The sequence below is a fragment of the Thalassophryne amazonica genome, chromosome 7 (genome assembly GCF_902500255.1).
Source record: "Thalassophryne amazonica chromosome 7, fThaAma1.1, whole genome shotgun sequence".
NCBI lineage: Eukaryota > Metazoa > Chordata > Actinopteri > Batrachoidiformes > Batrachoididae > Thalassophryne > Thalassophryne amazonica.
In genome coordinates this window covers 25,249,451-25,272,503 of record NC_047109.1, presented here as the reverse complement: position 1 = coordinate 25,272,503, position 23,053 = coordinate 25,249,451, and the positions used below count along the sequence as shown (strand labels likewise).

The window sequence follows — 23,053 nt, the reverse complement described above, 5'->3', positions numbered from 1 at the left end:
ACATTCAGCACTGCCAATTTAGCGACTTTCTCACTAAATCTGGCGGCTTTCCAAACCCTCTTAATGACTATTTTCTCAAAAGGGACGAGCGACAAATCTAACTACTTTTCCTGGTGTAACTGGAGACTTTTCTGATGTTTGGCGACTAAAAGTGAAAGTCTCTGTTGTCACTGAACTGCAGCAGGTCTCCCCCTCCTCTGCTGCAGCAGCCTGTCTGTAAAGCATTGAGCGGAGGGATATCTACAATCCTCCTCACTCAGACTTGCTCAGCCTACTCACCTCATTTGCTGCGCTGTGATTAAATAGTCCTCAGACTTTGTGAAGCCCTGGCCTTGACAAGTTATTTTATTTCAATAAGTGATGGCAAATTTTAATGGTAAAATAAATAGGGATATCCCGATCCGATCACGTGAACAGAAATCGGGCCCGATCATGTGGTTTCAGACTTGATCGAAATTGGACGTTGCATCCCGATCAGGAATCCAATATAGATTTTATCTTCATTATTTTGATCAGCTCTATTTCAAGCTCATTATTGCAGATTAATGGGCCTTTTACACGTCGGAAGTATCAGCGGCGTCAAGGATCGGTCTACAAAGCATTATTTTCAATGAGACGCGTTGCTTTTTAGAGGCATCAGAAGCGTCGCGTCAAAAGCTGAGCTAAAGCGACGCTTCTGACGGAAGTGCGCATTACCGCTTGTCAGCAGGCTGATGCGGTCAAAGTTTAACCCAATCTTTTTTTTTATTGAACAAAAGAAAAAACATAAGTTCAACCCAATCCAATTTTCGATGCTCTGAGCTATGACATAGCTTTGCGCTGTCCAATAGGAACGACGCGTAGGGCCAAAACACAGGAGACTAGTGGCAGAAACCTGATCTGTACAAAAAAGGTCGGTGCAGAAACCACTGATCTGTACAAAACAGAAACATGTCACAGGACTGCTCATTTATACAGCAGTTTTCTGAAGAAAAATCATTGGAAATGTTTTTGTTGTTTGTCACCTCAAAATTTCTCATTACTGTTTAAAAAGTTTAGAACACTTGTAATTAAAATAGCTAAATCAATAAATGGTTCTTTAGAAACCTTTCCTCTGCAAATTAAAACCACCTGTTACTTCAGATTAGATAATTTCTTGTTTAACATAAGGAACCTTGGAAATTTATTTTTAGACAAATAAAATAACATGGAAATTTGTACATTTTTTTAAGTCTGGTAGATTATTACTTGACTGTTCAAGCTACCTCAAGGAGAAGTGCACTGTTTAAGTGATAAATAATAAAATAAGGTGATTAAAATTTAATATTATATATTTACCATTTGTTCATTGTTCATTCAGTTTTTCAAAAGTATCGGATCGGGACTCGGTATCGGCAGATACTCAAAATGAGATGACTCGGAATCGGATCGGGGCCAAAAAAAAAAAAAAAAACCTGATCAGGACATCCCTAAAAAAAATATATATATATATATATATATATATATAGATAGATATAACTGACCACCTACCTGTTTTTATTTTATGTCAACATGGGAATATGAAGAGCACAAACACTCAGAATTATATCTACAAAAGATTACTATCTGAAAGATGAATTGAATCATTGAAATATGATCTATCAATTCAAAACTGGAGTGATGTATTAAGGGAAAGGGATGTTAATGAAGCTTACAACATGTTTCTTGAAATTTTTTGTAACCTGTATGATAAAAATTGCCCTGTGAAAAAATACAAAAGAAAGAACAAAATTGTCAAATGTCCCTGGTTGACCAAGGGACTACAAAATGCTTGTAAGAAAAAAAATTATCTATATAAACAGTTCTTGAAAGTTAAAACTATGGAATCTGAAAAAAATATAAGGTATACAAAAATAAGTTGACCACAATACTAAGAATGAGTAGGAAGTTGTATTTTGAAAGGTTATTGAATCAAAATAAAAATAACATCAAAGGAATAATGGATTACTTAAAGATAAGGCAGATATCATGGACACCTATCCAGAGTATTTTATTGACGGAAATGATGAGAATTATAATATGCAAAATGTGGTGAACAAATTTAGTGAGTTTTTTGTAAATGTGGGACCAGATCTAGCGGCTGGAATCCCTGCAAGTAATGAAGGTCAATCACCAATTGAAAGAAATCCAAAAAGTATCTTTCTCTCAGGAGTAAATGAAACAGAAATTAAAGAAATTGTTCGTAAGTGTAAAAATAAATGCTCCACTGATTGTTTTGACATAGACATGAGATTAGTAAAAAAAAGTCATAGATGGCATAACAAAACCATTAACTTACATTTGTAATATTTCACTGCAAAATGGGATATTCCCAAATAAAATGAAAACTGCTAAGGTAATTCCAATTTTTAAGACGGGTAACAAGCACATCTTTACTAACTATAGACCTGTCTCTCTCCTCCCACAATTCTCAAAAATACTTGAGAAAGTATTTAATGACAGACTTGAAAATTTTATAGAAAAAAATTGCCTGTAAAATGAAGGCCAGTATGGTTTCAGACCTGGAAGATCTACATCTATGGCCATTATTGATGCTGTAGAGGAAATTGCACATTCACTGGAAAAGAAAAAAAAAATGCTATTGGAGTTTTTATTGACTTAAAAAAAGTTTGACACAATTAATCATTCAATTTTACTAGAAGAATTACAAAAGTATGGGATTCGAGGGGTAGCATGGGAATGGATCAAAAGTTATTTAACTGAGAGGCAGCAGTTCGTGAAGATGGGTAAGTACGAATCTTCATGCAAAATTATCACATGTGGACTGCCACAGGGTTCCATATTGGGTCCAAAATTATTTAATCTGTATATAAATGACATCTTCAATGTATCTGCTCTGCTGAAACTGGTCTTATTCGCTGACGATACAAATATTTTCTATGCAGATGATGATTATGACGATGTTATAAACACTGTAAATGAGGAATAGATAAGAAGAAATAGATAAGAATTTAAACTGGAAATCCCACATTAATTACATACAAAAGAAAGTATAAAAAAACATAGCTATTATAAATAAAGGAAAGTGGGTACTTAACTATAATGCCCTGTACATTTTATACTTCAGTTTAATTTATCCTTATTTATCATATGTTATAGAAGTTAGGGGTAACAATTACAAGAGTACTCTAAGGCCATTGGTACTACTTCAAAAGCGTGTAGTATGCGTTATCCAAAAGAAAAGCTACCTGGAACACACTAACGCACTCTTCTTACAGTCCAAATTATTGAAATTAATTGATTTGGTGGATTTCTGCACAGCTCAACTGCATACACAAAGCTAGTAAAAATTCTCTACCGGCCAACATTCAAGCCAAATTTATATAAAGGGAAAGTGTCTACGAGGTCTGTTAGAAAAGTATCAGACCTTTTTATTTTTTTCAAAAACCATATGGATTTGAATCACGTGTGATTGCATCAGCCAAGCTTGAACCTTCGTGCGCATGCGTGAGTTTTTTCACGCCTGTCGGTTGCGTCATTCGCCTGTGAGCAGGCTTTGTGTGAGCAGTGGTCCACCCCTCTCGTCGGATTTTTATTGCGAATAAATGTCTGAACGATTTGGAGCTTTGCTGCATCAAATTTTTCCAGAAACTGTGAGAGACCTCCAGGTGGACAGGTGGACTTTGTTGATCCGGGACGTCGTCTGACTTACACAAAAATGGCAGGAGACGTGGACATCAGTACTTTTTCGGCACATTCCACTGTTACAGGAGTAGGGATGGGTACTGATAAGGTTTTATCGATATCGATGCCATTATCGATTCTGCTTATCGATCCGATTCCTTATCGATTCCCTTATCGATACCTCGTGAATTTTGTACTAAAAGTAGGCTTTACAGGTTTTCTATGTATTTCCTTGAGTCTTAAAGTAAATAAATATGAAATTAGTCACTGTATCCTTGATCTCTGGACATAAATAAAAATAAACAAAACTGTGTTTCGCTTTGAAGTTATTAATTCAGACTGAAATCTATCATTCTATCTTGACTTGTCAGAGAGCCGCGCAAAGTTTGGAGCTGTGTGAACAGAAGGAAGGATGAGTCTCGTTTCTTTCTCGCAACAAGACAGGAGTCCCAGTTAGTAACTTTAATCCGCACAAAAGTGAATCACAACTCATATTCAGGGATGAAAGTGGTGAAAAACACAAAAAGCTGAAACCCAAAATTACCCCCCCAACACCACCTGCATGAAAATGTTTGAATTCTAGAAGCTCTGAAATGCAATCTGGGACTATTCCAGACAATAAACTGGAGTGAGTGCTGAATCCATTTAGGTGAGAAAAAAAAATACAACTTTCCTTATTCGGATTCATTCCAGTAGTTTGACAGATAGTTCTGGAGGAAATCACTGAAGAAATTAACAAACTGAAAATGTGGTTTGACCGAAATAAACTGTCATTAAACTTAAATAAGACAGGGATGAAATGGAGGTGTGAGAGTCACTAGGTGTTCACAGGAAACATTTATTTCTGTATGTATTTATTTATTTATGTTAGTTGATATTATATACGAGGTCTGTCAATAAAGTATTGTACCTTTTTATTTTTTTCAAAAACTATATGGATTTCATTCATATGTTTTTACGTCAGACATGCTTGAACCCTCGTGCGCATGCGTGAGTTTTTCCACGCCTGTCAGTGACGTCATTCGCCTGTGAGCACCCATTGGGAAGGAGTGGTTCCGCCCCCTCGTCGGATCTTCATCGTCTGGAAATGGCGGAATGAAAAGGACTTTTTTCCATCAGAATTTTTTCAGAAGCTGTTAGAGACTGGCACCTGGAAACCATTTGAAAAATTTATCTGGCTTTCGGTGAAAATTTTACGGGCTTCACAGAGAATAAGGACTTTAACTACAGCTTTCAGGACTGCTTTAAGGACGGTCGGTGCGCCGCGCTTCGAGCTGCGACGACGCGGCACAAACCACTGGATCTTTTCTAAGCTGATGGCTCTGTGGATACGAGACCGTCGTGTGCTCTTTCTCTGGTTATCACAAGAGCTGGACATCAGCCATTTTCCGGCAGATTTCACTTTTAACAAGAGATTGTTTCGCCGATTCGCTGATGAAGCGAGACAAAGGAACACCTCCGTTTCGGAGTGTTAGAGGACAAGTTGGGACATGTCCAGCTCTCCACAATTTCTCTTATACTCACTCGACTGGTAAGCACTGAAAGCCGAGATAGACATGTCCCAACTTGTCCTCTAACACTCCGAAACGGAGGTGTTCCTTTGTCTCGCTTCATCAGCGAATCGGTCGTGACGCGCGAAGTCTCCGCGTGGCTTTCCATGACAAAATCTCTTGTTAAAAGTGAAATCTGTCTTGTGATAACCAGAGAAAGAGCACACGACGGTCTCGTATCCACAGAGCCATCCGTTTAGAAATGATCCAGTGGTTTGTGCCGCGTAGTCGCAGCTCGGAGCGCAGAGCACCGACCATCCTTAAAGCAGTCCTGAAAGCTGTAGTAAAAGTCCTTATTCTCTGTGAAGCCCGTAAAATTTTCACCGAAAGCCAGATAAATTTTTCGAATGGTATCCAGGTGCTAGTCTCTAACAGCTTCTGAAAAAATTCTGATGGAAAAAAAGTCCTTTTCATTCCGCCATTTCCAGACAATGAAAATCCGACGAGGGGGCATGACCACTCCTTCCCAAGACGTGCTCACAGGCGAATGACGTCACCGACAGGCGTGGAAAAACTCACGCATGCGCACGAGGGTTCAAGCATGTCTGACATAAAAACATATGAATGAAATCCATATACGAGGTCTGTCCAAAAAGTATCAGACCTTTTTATTTTTTCAAAACCATATGTTTTTGAATCATGTGTGCTTGCATGAGCCAACCTTGAACCTTCATGCGCATGCGTGATTTTTTTCATGCCCATCGGTTGCATCATTCACCTGTGAGCAGGCTTTGTGTGAGCACTGGTCCTCCCCTCTCGTTGGATTTTCATTGCGAGGTGGAACGATTTGGAGCTTTGCTGCATCAAATTTTTCCAGAAACTGTGAGAGACAGCCAGGTGGAAAGCATTCGGAAGATTCAGACGGCTTTCGGTGACGATCCTATGGGCATCACACAGATTAAGGAGTGTTACAAAGACGGCGCACAATGGCGGAGGGTGCGCCGCGCTCCGAGCGGCCATCGACAGGCTGAAATGACCAGATCATTTCCAAAGTAAACACTGTGTTGATCCGGGACGTCGTCTGACTACCAGAGAAATTGTAGAAGAGTTGGACATCAGCACTTTTTCGGCACATTCCATTGTTACAGGAGATTTTGTAATGAAAGACGTGCGGCAGTTGGAAGTCTCACAGGACACGTTGTGACATGTCCAGCTCTTACACAATTCCTCGGATACTCACTCAACTGAAAAGCCACCAAAAGCCGTTTGAATCTTCCGAATGGTTTCCACCTGGCTGTCTCTCACAGTTTCTGGAAAAATTTGATTCAGCGCTGCTCCAATCGTTCAGACATTTTCTTCGAAATGAAAATCCAACGAGGGGGGAGGACCAGTGCTCACTCAAAGCCTGCTCACAGGCGAATGACGCAACCGACAGGTGTGAAAAAACTCACGCATGCGCACGAAGGTTCAAGGTTGGCTCATGCAAGCACACGTGATTCAAATCCATATGGTTTTTCAAAAAAATAAAAAGGTACGATACTTTATTGACAGACCTCGTATTTTCTGTTGTGTTTCTATTCAGGTTCTTTTTGTCTCTTTCTTTAAAATTGTATACAATAATCATTAGATTATTAATATATAAGCAAAAATAAATTTAAGGAATATTACAATTTGAAAACAAATGCACCCTAACGTGATGATGGCTGCAATTGCTAAATGCTAACTTTTAACATTGAAAATGCCATAGACATGCTAACACGTTAGCATCGCTCCCGTTAAGTTATAAAATACATTTATCAACTGTTTCAGAAGACCATAACAGGTCGGTTTAACATAGAAAAGGTAAATAATACTCACAGACGTATGCTCTTTAGGGTTTTAGCGGTGGAAAATTAAGCGAAAGAAAGAAATAAACAAAGCAATTGACCGAACCACGCTTCGATTGGTTCAAGGTTCAAAGCAAAGCCGCGCTGCAGAAAAGTTGATTAAGGACCTGCTGCAGGGTCTGTAATCAATGTAGAGAAATGATCATTTTCCTGACAAACACCCGCCAAAACAACGGCCACTCTGAAGGACCGATAACAGAATCGTTAAGCACAAAGTTTATTGATGTCGGTGGATCGAATCATTTCTTAACGATACCCGAAAGGAACCGGTTCTCGATACCCATCCCTATACAGGAGGTTTTTTCATGGAAAGAAAAGCGGGCGGATGCGCCACCGTGCCGTTAATGGCGCGGCACAAAACCACCTCCGTGTTGGTCTCACAGGACGGCTTTGAGACGGCTTTCAGATGGCTGTCGGTGGGTTTTCAGTCGTGTGACTAACCGAGAAATTGTGGATGAGCCTGGACATGCCAGAACATGTCCTGTGAGGCTTCATCACGGTGTTGCTTTGCGCCATGAGGCTCCACCGCGACGCGTGGAATTCCTCAGAACGTCCGTCTCAATGTGCCAAAAAAGTGCTGATGTCCACGTCTTCCGCAATTCCTATGCTAGTCAGAGGACGTCCCAGATAAAACACAGCATCCAGTTTGGAAATGAATGGCACATTCCACTGTTACAGGAGTTTTTGTCATGGAAAGAGGAGCGGAGGAATTCCGCGCGTTGCGGCGGTGCCGCATGGCGCAAAGCAACGCCGTGATGAAGCCTCACAGGACATGTTCTGGCATGTCCAGGCTCATCCACAATTTCTCGGTTAGTCACACGACTGAAAACCCACCGACAGCCGTCTGAAAGCCATCTCAAAGCCGTCCTGTGAGACCAACACGGAGGTGGTTTTGTGCCGCGCCATGAACGGCACGGTGGTGCATCCGTCCGCTTTTCTTTCCATGAAAAAAACTCCTGTAACAGTGGAATGTGCCGAAAAAGTACTGATGTCCATGTCTCCTGCCATTTTTGTGTAAGTCAGATGACGTCCCGGATCAACAAAGCCTTCACGTTGGAAATGATCTGGTTGATTCAGCCTGTCGATCGGCGCTCGGAGCGCGGCGCGCTCTCAGCAGCTGTGGGCGGTCTTTAAACCGGCTGGAGCACTCCTTAATCTGTGTAATCCCCATAAAATCGTCCCTGAAAGCCAACAGAATTTTCCGAATGGTGTCCACCTGGAGGTCTCTCACAGTTTCTGGAAAAAATTGATGCAGCAAAGCTCCAAATTGTTCAGACATTTATTTGCAATAAAAATCCGACGAGAGGGGTGGATCACTGCTCACACAAAGCCTGCTCACAGGCGAATGACGCAACCGACAGGAGTGAAAAAACTCACGCATGCGCAAGAAGGTTCAAGCTTGGCTGATGCAATCACACGTGATTCAAATCCATATGGTTTTTGAAAAAATAAAAAGGTCCGATACTTTTCTAACAGACCTCGTACAATCTGAGGGGAAATGGTAAACTTAGACCAAAAGCTGTAAGAACCACGAGAAGAAGTATGTGTGTTTCAGTGTGTGGAGTGCGATTGTGGAATAGTTTAGAATGGAATTTAAAACAATGTCCAAAGATTTACCAATTCAAAGACAAATACAAAGAAAACATTTTACTACGGTACAGTACACAGTGAAAATTCTTACTATAGTCATTATAGTATTAAGATCATATAACATTAAATCATTTAGTAACAATAAGTATATCAGAGTTAAGGTATTGTATTGTATTGCATTGAATACTGAATCTTTACTAAATTATTTAGTATTTGTAGTATATTGAGTGATTGAAGAGTAAGCATATTCACGGGTACTGGAATTGTAAGTCCATTCATGAGCTCTTGAAATTGTAAGTATATTGATAAATTATTGAAATTGTTGTCTATTCATGAGTTATTGGAACTGTAAATATATTGAGGTATTGTAAATTAACTGCAGTTGTATTTACTGTCAATTAAGCAACCACTGAAGATATGTGCACCGGGGGTGGGATTTAAAAAGTATTTACTTCTTCCCACTCCCTTTCGAACTTTCTTGTTGTCATTTTTGTTTTGCTTCTTTTTTGATTTTGTTTATTTTTTCATATGAGTGTAGAGGTACAGAGAGTACAAAGAAGCTTTGTTCATTTGATTTGCTTATATTGTGAACTGACATGATACTGGAATTAACAACTAAGTTCGAAAAAAAAAATGATTGATTGAAATACACAAACCAAGAATCAAGTTTATTTGTGGTTCTAAGTAATTTAAAGGTGGTTTTACTCACTTTTTTGCCTCTCCCACAATGTTTTTGTTTTCAAAACTTTATTTGAAAAGATATATTAACAAACAGATAAAAAATAAAATAAATTGTACAAAAGTAAAGAGATTCTTTAACATTAATTCTCTTAAAAATCCCTTATAGAGTGTGACAGTTTTGGACAAGTTATTTTTTCTAGAAAAAATATGAAGGTTGAATAAAATTGAACAAGGTTTTGCTGGAACCGTTGTCCTGCTCTAAAAGCTGTTTACTAGGAATGTATTTTTTATAATATTTCATACATTTGTCATTTATTTGAGAACATTTTATTTAACTTATTACCAGGCAGCATTTTGCAATTATTTTATTTTCCTGTTTGTATAATGTTACAATAAATTGTTGGTTTAAACAACAAGCAAATTTAGGTTTTACATTTTGTTCCCATACTGTACCGAAAATGAATCGAACCGTGACCTCAGAACCGAGGTACGTACCAAACCATGAAGTTTGTGTATCGTTACACCCCTACTGAGGAGATCTGTCATTCTGTACATCCCAGCGGGACAGCATGTACTGTGTTTGGACAGACATGGACTAACAACTGCCCACTGTGAGGCGCATGTGTCTGTTTGCTGTCATCACATGGACATAAATAAAAACATATTGCTGTGGCGACATATGCTGTGGAACTGACACTGTGTCATATGGAACAGCGCTCACGTGGGTGACGTGAAAATCAGATTGCCCACTTCGTCTTCTGATCTGACAGTCCATTTCAACCTGGGGGTAGCCTGTCAGTGGGCTGCAGCGAGGGAGCGCATGCACGCTGCAGCCCACTGACAGGCTACCCCCAGGTTGAAATGGACTGTCAGATCAGAAGACGAAGTGGGCAATCTGATTTTCACGTCACCCACGTGAGCGCTGTTCCATATGACACAGTGTCAGTTCCACAAGACGCATGTCATGCTGGACATGCACACACCAGCAGGTGTGGACCCGAGAAGAGCGAACTGCTTCATTCATGTCATTTCATGATTGTATGTCTGTGACCATGGGTCATCTACAGAGGAACAGACGGATCATATTTGTATTGCCCGCTTGATAAGAGGGATTCAATATAAAATGCTGTGTTTTTTACGGTGTATGGTTTTATTTTTTATATATGTCCATCTCTTTGTTGATTTCAGGCATTTTCTCCCCAGCGTTTACAGGCCAGTGACGGTAGCTCAGTGGTAAAGTTTCAGTAAAGTGCAGGTACGAATCCTGTGGGTGGTACGTTTTTTGGTTGTTTATATATATATATATATATATATATATATATATATATATATATATATATATATATTCCACATTAGTGGTGTGATGTGGTTCCACAGGTACCAGCGAGTTTTTATGTTTTATTTATTCTACATAAGCGGCGCAATGTGATTCCACAGGTACCAGCTGGTTTTTATTTTTTATTTATTCTACATAAGCGGCGCAATGTGATTCCACAGGTACCAGCTGGTTTTTATTTTTTATTTATTCTACATAAGCGGCGCAATGTGATTCCACAGGTACCAGCTGGTTTTTATTTTTTATTTATTCTACATAAGCGGCGCAATGTGATTCCACAGGTACCAGCTGGTTTTTATTTTTTATTTATTCTACATAAGCGGCGCAATGTGATTCCACAGGTACCAGCTGGTTTTTATTTTTTATTTATTCTACATAAGCGGCACAATGTGATTCCACAGGTACCACCTGGTTTTTATGTTTTATTTATTGCCATAAGCGGCGCAATGTGGTTCCACAGGTACCAGCTGGTTTTCTTTTTTTTTTTTTTTTTTTTAAAGAATGGTGTTCAAAGCTTGTTTAAAAGAGCTCAAATAACTGCTATCTCAACACTTTATTTAAAATGTGCCATTCTACAAACAAGGGTGCAATTTAGAACTAGATATTGGGGGGACAAACTGCGAAGCCCATAGGCCGGGGGTCCAGGGGAAGCTTTAGTCCCCCAGAAGCCAACGGTTTCTAGATAAGCTCAGATGCATTCTGAGCATCCAGAACAGTAATTTATTGTTTTGAGAAGACCATAAAGTGGACACCATTTGACTTATACAATTTGAAACTGTGGATATACATACTTTATTCTGAGAATAGCCAGCATTGATTTTATTAACATCCTGGTGTAAATAAGGTATCACCACATGTGTAGAACTCAAAAAGAATGATAGGTTGAGTTCTCATTAAAAAACAACTGCAATGTGGTAAAATGTATTTATAAATATGAAAAAACAGGCTCTTAATAATTATTAACTATTGCATACTGTATTTTTTTCCTCAAGATTTGTTTTTGCATAAGTTTGAAAAAACAACAGATCATACGTTTAGGATAAATTACTTATCATGAATTTAATTTTCAAAGTGGCACTAATGACAACACTCATACTGAACATAATTTCACTTGCATAGACTGATTTTGGAGATCAAGCAATAATTGCAGATGGGCTTTCTGAGGTCCCAGATAGCTTTTCTAATTTCCTTTTCTAACTTTCAAAATTCAGTAAATTAGCATATGGTCCATTGATACTTATGTGTAGACACTAGTCCCTAGAGGCAACTATTTTTCATTTCAAATCTGGGCAAATGCAGTCCCAGAAAATTCCGAATGTGACAAACAAGAAACAGGTGTTGTAAACAAGTCAATGCTGCTAAAAATACAAACTTGCAGAAACAAAGATACTATTCTGACACGGTTTGGCACATAAGACTGACATGGTTTGCACATAAGACTGGCATAGCATGTTTCAATTACACACATATAAGTCAGAAGATAGGGGGACATACCATATTCTGTCCCTCCTGGTTGAAAAGGTGGGGGGACATGTCCCCCCTATCCCCCACCAAATTGCGCCCATGTCTATAAACAGTGTTTGCACTGTACAAACAAGATCTTTCATGACCATAAAAGCATTAATGGTTGATTTAGACAGCAAAGTCACAAGATGGACTGTTTCTGGGCTGATTGATATCTGAAAAATCAGCTGTGCTAAAAGGCATACCTGGCAAAATATGCAGTGTGCAAAATCTGAAAAATGAAAGTCAAGTACTTTGGAAACACTTCAAATCCGCAAGCCCACATGCTACGTCATCACCTGGAGCTAAAAGAGGGGAGCAGCGACTACTGACCAGCGCTTCGCTAAACTGCCAGCCAACTCCGAACGAGCAAAGCAGATAAGTAAATTTACGAGGTCTGTCCATAAAGTATAGGTCCTTTTTATTTTTTTCAAAAACTATATGGATTTCATTCATATGTTTTTATGTCAGACATGCTTGAACCCTCGTGCGCATGCGTGAGTTTTTCCACGCCTGTCGGTGACGTCATTCGCCTGTGAGCACTCCTTGTGGGAGGAGTCGTCCAGCCCCTCGTCGGAATTCCTTTGTCTGAGAAGTTGCTGAGAGACTGGCGCTTTGTTTGATCAAAATTTTTTCTAAACCTGTGAGACACATCGAAGTGGACACGGTTCGAAAAATTAAGCTGGTTTTCAGTGAAAATTTTAACGGCTGATGAGAGATTTTGAGGTGATACTGTCGCTTTAAGGACTTCCCACAGTGCGAGACGTCGCGCAGCGCTCTCAGGCGGCGTCATCAGCCTGTTTCAAGCTTAAAACCTCCACATTTCAGGCTCTATTGATCCAGGACGTCGTGAGAGAACAGAGAAGTTTCAGAAGAAGTCGGTTTCAGCATTTTATCCGGATATTCCACTGTTAAAGGAGATTTTTTTAATGAAAGATGTGCGGACGGGTCCGCGTGTCGGCTCACAGCCGCCGCGACGCTCCACCACAGGAAAAACACCTCTGTTGGAAGCCTTAAGGACAAGTTGGAACATGTCCAGCTGTTAAACAATTTCTCATATACTCACTCCACTGAAAGCCATCAAAAGCTGCCTGGATTTTACAAATGGTTAACAACACGGAGGTGTTTTTCCTGTGCCGCCGCACCGCGTCGGCTGTGTCCCGACGCGCGGACCCGTCCGCATGTCTTTCATTAAAAAAATCTCCTTTAACAGTGGAATATCCGGATAAAATGCTGAAACCGACTTCTTCTGAAACTTCTCTGTTCTCTCACGACGTCCTGGATCAATAGAGCCTGAAATGTGGAGGTTTTAAGCTTGAAACAGGATGATGACGCCGCTTGAGAGCGCAGCACGACTTCTCGCACTGTGGGAAGTCCTTAAAGCAACAGTATCACCTCAAAATCTCTCATCAGCCGTTAAAATTTTCACTGAAAACCAGCTTAATTTTTCGAACCGTGTCCACTTCGATGTGTCTCACAGGTTTAGAAAACATTTTGATCAAACAAAGCGCCAGTCTCTCAGCAACTTCTCAGACAAAGGAATTCCGACGAGGGGCTGGACGACTCCTCCCACAAGGAGTGCTCACAGGCGAATGACGTCACCGACAGGCGTGGAAAAACTCACGCATGCGCACGAGGGTTCAAGCATGTCTGACGTAAAAACATATGAATGAAATCCATATAGTTTTTGAAAAAAATAAAAAGGACCTATACTTTATGGACAGCCCTCGTACATCTAGAATCACTTGATTAACCTTGTAAAGCTGCATTTTCTTAAACATAAACATTTTTTAAGTAATATAACTATTTCTCAGAGCTCTTTGAATCAAAAATCGATTCTGAATCGAACCGTCACCCCAAGAATCGGAATCGAATTGAATCGTGAGTTGTTGTATGATTCATATCCCTAATGAACAAGACCATTCTATTTGGTTCACTGGACATAAACCCTGCTGATATCAAACCAAATCCCTTTCAGGATATAGAACTTTATGCATATACATGTGAAATGAGAAAACACAGGTTTATGTTAGGACTGGCAACATAGAACGATGTGATTGTATAACATTCTGACACGGGGACACAGAGCCAGTTAATTCTCAGTGAACAAATTGGTTAACACAACAACACATCAGCTTCTTGCTCTGTATTGGAGTGATGTTAAATTGCCATCCCATTAAAATGAAATTCAAAATAAAGAGTTTAAAATCAATCTAAGAATACAAGAAAACAATTCCAACCAAGGTAACCATTCACCCTGAAGCAAGTAACAAAGCCTATAAATTCAAAGATAGGTGCTGCGCTGTGACTTGCCTCTTTAAACTCACTCAGACACACATATTATTATATGCTCTTGTTTTGCCTTTGTACTCCCTCCCTTTCTCCTTTTCCTTGGAGGCACAGCCGTTTATGAGCATTTGGGTGAGTACTATGGAGATTTTATGTAAAATGTGGTGAAGGACTGGAGGACTAACAGCATGCAATGCTAAGCAAACACTGTTAGCATATGTTTGGTTCTGTGTTTGAAATGCTATTACAGACTGAAAAAATAAATGAAATTTCACCTTCACTTCCCAGGATTGTGATCACAGTATTTTCTGTACTACTATCCCTTTTGTTTTTAATTCATTTGGGAGGTTCTTCAATTTATATTCCAAAGCGACATATATATGAGAAAATACTGCATTACTAAATGTGGCCACAAGATGGCTATGAAGCAGAAATTTGAGGTAGTGCAGTGTTAAGATGGATGGCAACTAAGAAGATGAAGCAGCTGTGATTTTTGTCTTTGAGAAAAAAGTGAATTCTATAATCCTGTTCTCAAATTGAAATACCACACACCAGAATCAAAACAGGAAATTAACCTTCGGTTCATTCCATATGAACGCACCCAAAGACCAGGATTTGCCTACAGTGACCTACTCAGATTTGGCTTAAAAACTATTGTGTTGGTGCCTCTACATGCTTAATGAACATGTAGAAAGTTTTAGGTTGAAAATCTTAAGGGTTTCTGAACTATGGTCCTTTGAAAAAGGGTTGTTGTGCCTATTTCTGACACTCAGGAATTGTCCTGGGTAGCCACACCTGGATGCCAGTATCTACGAAACAAGCAAATATATGGCTGGAATTTGCTTTTCTGGGTAATGTGGGCCCAGGCTTTTAGATTCTATCATCTGAAAAGGTCTATGTTTTTTAGGTTCTGAGTTATTGGTCTTCAACGGCGTGATGTTTATATGTACAAAAATGGAAAAATCTATCTTTACGGTGCCAGTGTAGCCTACAGTCATTTACAACAGGCTATTAATGCTGGATTCCTTCAATATGAAGACAGGACCGTCTGCAAGAGGGCACCTGTCTCTGCAAAGGTCTTAATTTACAACTTATGGGACTTTGGCTTAAAAAAAAAAAAATACACTTTTTGACCAATTTTTGACTGGCAAATTTTTTCTTAAAATATCAACCTATTTCATCCAGTGACTGACAGAAACTAAAAGCTTTGGCCCAAAATACCCAGGAAAGCCAATTTCAGCCAGCAATCTTTGCTTATTTCAGAAATATTGGTGTCCAAATTTGCTAGACAGGAAAATATGCAATTTGCGGGACTCAAAAAGGGCACAGCATCCCTTTTTTAAAGGCCCATACTTCAGAAACCTTTAGGATTTTCCACCAAAAACTGCATATGTTCATTATATATGTAGAGACACCAACAAAATAGTTTTCAAGACAAGTCTGAGTTGGTCACCATGAGTTCACATGGAATGACACCTTTATATTACTCAGAATAACACTTGTTTGGACTGTATGAGACACCACGAACAGCAACAGCAGGTCAGCTAAGCTATGATAAGTATTATCTTTTACAAATGTTTCACAAAAGAAATTTCAAATGTTAAACTCCTGTTTAACACCCATTATTGTCTGCGCAGTGATGACAAAGCAGTTTACTCACATTTTGTGCCTCATACAATACATTAATTAGCTTGTTAGCCTCTGCTCACTAATGCTGTGCTTGCATTATAAATTAAAAAAAGCCAAGAAGCCAAAAAAAAAAAACCTACCTGCTTTGCATATTTACCTTACCTATATCATAAATGATCAGAAATACCTATTGCACCTGTTATAAATATATAATCCCATCAATTAAATTCATTTTGCTGCTTGTTGCATGAAGCAGCAGCACCATGTTCCAACAAACCCACAAAAAACAAAAATACAACTTATAGACCAGTTTGACATGTATGTTGTTGTTTTCTCTCTACACTTCCAATAGTCCAGTGCGACTTATAGACCAGAAAATATGGCACATACAGAGGAATCAGAATGACAATGTTGATAAAGTGATGTTTAATAAACTGATAGTGCTGAGAGGGTAAGACAGACCTGTCTGATGGTCCTGGCCACCAGGCTCTCCAGGACAGGGCCCCGATCCTCATGGAGAAGGTGAACTTCATCCAGGATTAAGAGACGCACGATCTGAGACAGAGCAACATCTCCAACACTTTTCCTGGTCACAACGTCCCATTTCTCCGGTGTGGTCACCAGCATCTGACAACAAAAGCGCAGATATTAAGAAAAAGGTTGTGGCTTTGTGAAATACCTTCTCATTATAAAGAGAGCGATTCATGCAAGAATGTATACAAAAACAAAATGTCACTGCAATCCAAGTAAGTACAGTTGTGCTCAAAAGGACAGCATTGTGTTTAAAAAATGAGTAAAGCTAAAAAATCCTTAAAATAGCTTTTATTTCTATGCACATAAATGCACTGGGAGCACTCTGTTTCAAATCAAAACAAAGAAAGAATTTATCAAGTTTATTATGTAACAAAGTGAAGAAAAGAAATTAAAAAACAGCCGTGTCTGCATTTTTCTTTTTGTGACCCTTATTACACCTTTACAGTTGGCCCTTATTTAAGGACTAAGGTAGCAAATGTTGCACATGCTGGCTGTAGTGCATTTCTCTATGAGAATCTGAGTAAAATGGGTCATTCCAGACATTGTTCAGAGCAGTGTACGTTGATTAAAAAGCTGATTGCAGAGGGGAAACAAATAAAGAAGTACAAAAAAAAATGATGCTCAGAAAATGCCCAGCTCAGCTAGAATGATCTGAAAGGCTTTAAAATGACAACCAAAACCAAAAAGACATGGAAGAAAAGAGAAAACGTCCAATCAAATGGATTGAAGAATAGTCAGAATGGCAAACTCAGCCAACGATGAGCACCAGGGTGATCAAAGAAGGTCTGAAGCAGTGGTGTCCAAGGACATTGCAGAAAGGACCAAGAGGGTGCAGGTTTTCTTTGCAGCCACTGACTCCAGCAGGTGAACTCGTCCAATCTCCTTAAAGTGATGGTAATCAGTGAAATCCCCTGCTGGAGTCAGTGGCTGCAAAGAAAAGCTGCACCCTCTCAACCCTTTCTAGAATGTAATTGGACACCACTGATCTAAAGTTATCTGTGAGTACTGTAAGAATTAGAAGCAAACATCATGATATGGGGATGTTTCTCATACTATGGTGTTGGGCCAATTTATCGCAGACCAGGTATCATGGATCAATTGGAATTCATCAAAATACTTGAACAGGCCATGCTGCCTTATACTGAAGAGAAAATGCCCTTGACATGGGTATTTCAACAAGAAACATACACCAGCAAGTAAGCAGCAGCTTGGTTCTAGATCAACAAGATTAGAGAAATGGAGTGGCCAGCCCAATCCCTGGACCTTAATCCAATAGAAAACTTGTTGGGTGACATAAAAAATGCTGTTTCTGAGGCAAAACCAACAAATGCAGATGAATTGTTACCAAATGTTTTGTCACAGGGCATATATTGTCGCCAGCAATGTACAAAGGCACCAGCACATAATGTCGCCAGCACATACTGTACCAAGCGACAATATATACTGCCAATCGAGGCACATCAGAGCAAGAAGTAAAACTTGATGTTTACCTATGAATTGTTTTTTTTCCCTGTCTCTCACACACACACACACACACACACACACACACTTGCTCAGTCAAAAATAAAATCATTGGCATTTATTTATTTATTTAATATGCTGCTTAAATTCAGCAGATGGTGTCGTCTGATCCAAAGTTGTAGCCCAAAGGTGTGTTTTTTTTTTGTTTTGTTTTTTTGCGAGTGGCCCCCAGGGGTGCCGGCGGGAGGCTACAGGCAACACCATCGCCGGAGACCATTGTGCCTTTACCGCTAACCGATGACGTGGGCAGCTTGCACATAGAGGTCTAAAAAGTAGGCTTCCTGTGGATGCGCATCAGGTTCGGATCTGGCGTTTTAGCGCTCTAAGCGCATGAAAAGTGTCACATTTATTTTCTTGCAAGCCTTCTCAACAGCACCAGGACGTTTTGCGACCAGTGTGCACAGGATCGAGGAGAATGGTTTGATCCATCCTGTACTGACTTGCAATGGGTACACAGACATGCATCTGCGCAGCTGCAGAACGCCACATCGTTTCAGCATGACTTTTAGCACTTGGTGAATTATTCAAAGCGGTCGGGTGATATTGGCTCAGTAATAATAAAAATGCTGGCACTGCTGCTGCTTCTGCTGCTGATAGCGGTGACAGAACAGGGCACGCACCGGAGACCCTGAACCGTCGCACTGTGCATAAGCCTGGTGACAATTTTGCATGATATATTCACCATCCATGCAAGTTGCTGAGTCCTCTCGCGCCCCTCCCTTCCTCATCATTGGTTTGCCAAAGTGCGCAGTTGAACAGAAAATGACTGCTGCATGGTGATGAGATATCCCCAAAGTGAGACTTGAGGACCTACGAGGTGGTGCAAATCAGAAGAGAAGTTTTATTTCGTCATTATGTTTTAGAATGACAGGTCTGTACGAGCTGGGCTGTGGCCTACTGTGGATCCCTGAAGTGACACTTACGAGGAAATCCTCCTATATGTTGCCTTCTGATTTATATATTTTTATAATACACATTTTAAATTCAGTATCGTAGCCTTTGGAGCGAACAAATGGCAACGACTGGCACAATTACAAATGAGAAATACATTAAACAGCCCCTGCCAGCAACAGCACACATTTAAAGAGGTGCTTTTTACTGTGAAGTTCTGTTAAGCGTGCACAATATTATATTGTCATGTATGTGCAGATGAGGATGATTCAACTGCTGCCAGTGGAACGATCACACAAGGATTTATGCTGCGACAGCTCTTGCGCTAATCCACAGATTTACGTGTGAATCCAACCAGCTTTTACGCCTGAGGTGCGTGGATCTAATTTGAGCAAGAGTCTCTCTCGCTCTCTTTGATTGATTTGGCAAAATACATGATATGAAATAAAAATTACAATATACATACATATACTTGCCGAGGATGGCACGAAAAAGCACAGACTTATTTCCATCGCGGTCCCCATGACAACACAGAAAAACAAACAACAAAAATCAAATCAAATCAATTTTATTTATATAGCGCCAAATCACAACAAACAGTTGCCCCAAGGCGCTTTGATAAAATAAAAAACAAAACAAAAAACATACTTAAAAATGGACACAAAGCCATCTATATACACAAATTAATAAAATATAAAATTGTTATGATCTCTCTCTGTGTCTGTCTCCCTCTCTCTCACACTCACACACACACACACACACACACACACGCACATGCACAACTTTTGCAGCATATCATGGCAATATGTACCATTGTTCATGGCACATATTGTCGCTGGTGCAGTGGATTGTTTGTAGTAACACACCTGGCACATATTGTCCCTGGCAACAATATGTGCTGTAAAAACTGGACACATACTGTCGCTGGCGACAATATGTGTCGCAATGGGGCCATAAACGTCGGCATATATCGTCATAATGACAATATATGCCCTGCGACAATATGTGCTGTAACAGGAATTGTGGAATGTAATCCAACTGTCCCGGGCTGGAATACCTGTAACCAGGTGTCAGAAGTTGGTTGACTCCATGCGACACAGATGTGAAGCAGTTCTCAGAAACAGTGGTTATGCAACTAAATATTAGTTCAGTAATTCTCAGGAAATATAAACTTAAAACATTTTTCAGTTTATACGTTTGAGTTTGTAAAGAAAAATGCAGACAAGATTGCTTTTTTTTTTTAAACCTATTCTTTTTCTCTTCACCTTCTGTAAAGTATTAACAAATGTGATACATTTTTCTTCAAGTTTTGATTTGGAATAGAAAGTGCAGTGTTCCCAATGCATTTGTTTGTAGAGAAATAAAATCTATTTTAAGGAATTTAAGCTTTACTCACTTTTTAAAACACACTATTATTTTGAACTTTACTGTACATGTTTGTATGAGTGAATCCTGTGTTTTCCCCAAAGATATTGAAGAGATTTGCTCCAGATTTGGCAGATGTCTATTGTGATCCTCTGAGCCCTGTGGGTGGGGGGCATTTGTAACCTAATTACCATAGGAATGACAAAACGGACAGCATGGTGGGGGTTAGTGGTTAGCACTGTTGTCTCGCACCAAGAAGGTCATGGGGTAAATTCCCACCTGTGGCCTTTCTGTGTGGAGTTTGTGTGTTCTCCATTGTGTTTGCGTGGGTTCTCTCGGGGTGCGACAGCTTCTTCCCACATCCAAATGACATGCGGGTTAGGTGGATTGTAAACTTTGAAAATTGTCCGTTGGTGTGCGTGCAGGTGTGAATGTGTTTGTTTGTCTATATGTGACCTTGCGACAGACTGTCGTCCTGTCCAGGATGTACCACGCCTCACGCCCTATGACTGGGACAGGATCCAGACCCCTGTGACCCTTAACCGGAGTAAGTGGTTGAGTAAGGAATAACAGATTTTAGCTTTGATATGTGCACACTATATACACCACAATTGTAACAATGCTACCTCCAAGGCTACTGACAAGGCCGACAATCAAATTTGGTAGATATATTTTGACTAACAGATTCCTGTTGTGTGGTTCTCTGGCAATTTGGTCACCATGGTAATGAAAAATCTGAACTTTGGGCTTTCAATAATACAATAATAATAATAATAAACAATAATAATACAATAATAATAGTGTGGCATTCAGTCAATGACTTCGTCAATTTTGTAGAACAAACAGGTGTGAATCAGGTGTCCCCTATTTAAGGATGAAGCCAGCACCTGTTGAACATGCTTTTCTCTTTGAAAGCCTGAGGAAAATGGGACGTTCAAGACATTGTTCAGAAGAACAACGAAGTTTAATTAAAAAGTTGAATGGAGAGGGGAAAACATACGCAGGTGCAAAAAATTATAGGCTGTTCATCTACAGTGATCTCCAATGCTTTAAAATGGACAAAAAAACCAGAGACGTGTGGAAGAAAACGGAAAACAACCATCAAAATGGATAGACGAATAACCAGAATGGCAAAGGCTCAGCCATTGATCAGCTCCAGGATGATCAAAGACAGTCTGGAGTTACCTGTAAGTGCTGTGACAGTTAGAAGACGCTTGTGTGAAGCTAATTTATTTGCAAGAATCCCCCGCAAAGTCCCTCTGTTAAATAAAAGACGTGCAGAAGAGGTTACAATTTGCCAAAGAACACATCAACTGGCCTAAAGAGAAATGGAGGAATATTTTGTGGACTGATGAGAGTAAAATTGTTCTTTTTGGGTCCAAGGGCCGCAGACAGTTTGTGAGATGACCCCCAAACTCTGAATTCAAGCCACAGTTCACAGTGAAGACAATGAAGCATGGTGGTGCAAGCATCATGATATGGGCATGTTTCTCCTACTATGGTGTTGGGCCTATATATCGCATACCAGGTATCATGGATATGTCAAAATACTTGAAGAGGTCATGTTGCCTTATACAGAAGAGGACATGCCCTTGAAATGGGTGTTTCAACAAGACAATGACCCCAAGCACACTAGTAAACCAGCAAAATCTTGGTTCCAAACCAACAAAATTAATGCCTCGCAGATGTGAAGAAATCATGAAAAACTGTGGTTATACAACTAAATACTAGTTCAGTGATTCACAGGATTGCTAAAAAAGCAGTTTGAACATAATAGTTTTGAGTTTGTAGCATCAACAGCAGATGCTACTATTATTGCGAACACCCCCTTTTCTACTATTTTTACTAATAGCCCAATTTCATAGCCTTAAAAGTGTGCATATCATGAATGCTTGGTCTTGTTGGATTTGTGAGAATCTACTGAATCTACTGGTACCTTGTTTCCCATGTAACAATAAGAAATATACTCAAAACCTGGATTAATCTTTTTAGTCACATAGCACTACTATTATTCTGAACACTACTGTAAATGTCAAATGCAACATTTTTCAACCAATCGCATAACTTTACTGATCCACGCAGGGCAACGGCCTGCCCACATGGATGCGGAGCTGAGGGCAGGCAGAAGAGGCAGGGAGAGCGTGGGGTGAGGGCAGCTTGCAAGTCAACTCTGTTCAGTGGAGGCATCTTTTAATATGAAATGTAAAATTGAAGTCCGTTTCCTGTCTGTCTTTGAGTCTTGTATTCTCGGCTTCCGATACCAACGTAATTCATAGACTGGAAATTTCCTTAACAACCTGTGGAGTTTTCCAATCCAGAAAAACTGTGAAATGTCTGTAAACCATCTCCACAGGTGCTGGTTTGCTGCTCTGCTCGATGCAAAGTGCGAGGAGGGGAGTTTCTGAAATAAGGCGTGTCTCTCACTGAGACGGTGTACTGTAATGTGGGATGTCTCCATTCGAGAGGTCTCTTCCGCAGTTAGCAGCCACCAAACAGGCAAGAGTACTGTCACTGACATGTTTGCTGAACACTGCAAAACAGGACTGCAACGTGCAATGTTTGCAAAGCTGTTGTACCGAGAGGCAAACACTCCATCTTGACCTGAATCAAATAATTGAAAAAGCATATTACCTGGAGCAGACAACAAACTGAGCCAGAGTACAACGATTTACCCCAGCTGACTCCAAGTATGAGTA

General features: G+C 39.9%; 1 protein-coding gene across 1 annotated transcript in view; it reads right to left on the bottom strand.

Moving 5' to 3' along the window:
• ascc3 (activating signal cointegrator 1 complex subunit 3) overlaps positions 1 to 23,053 on the bottom strand; it is a 626,361-nt gene that overhangs the window by 342,976 nt on the left and 260,332 nt on the right. Inside the window, 1 exon segment of the mRNA XM_034173960.1 lies at positions 16,509 to 16,673. Within this exon segment, the coding sequence (XP_034029851.1) occupies positions 16,509 to 16,673 (165 nt within the window).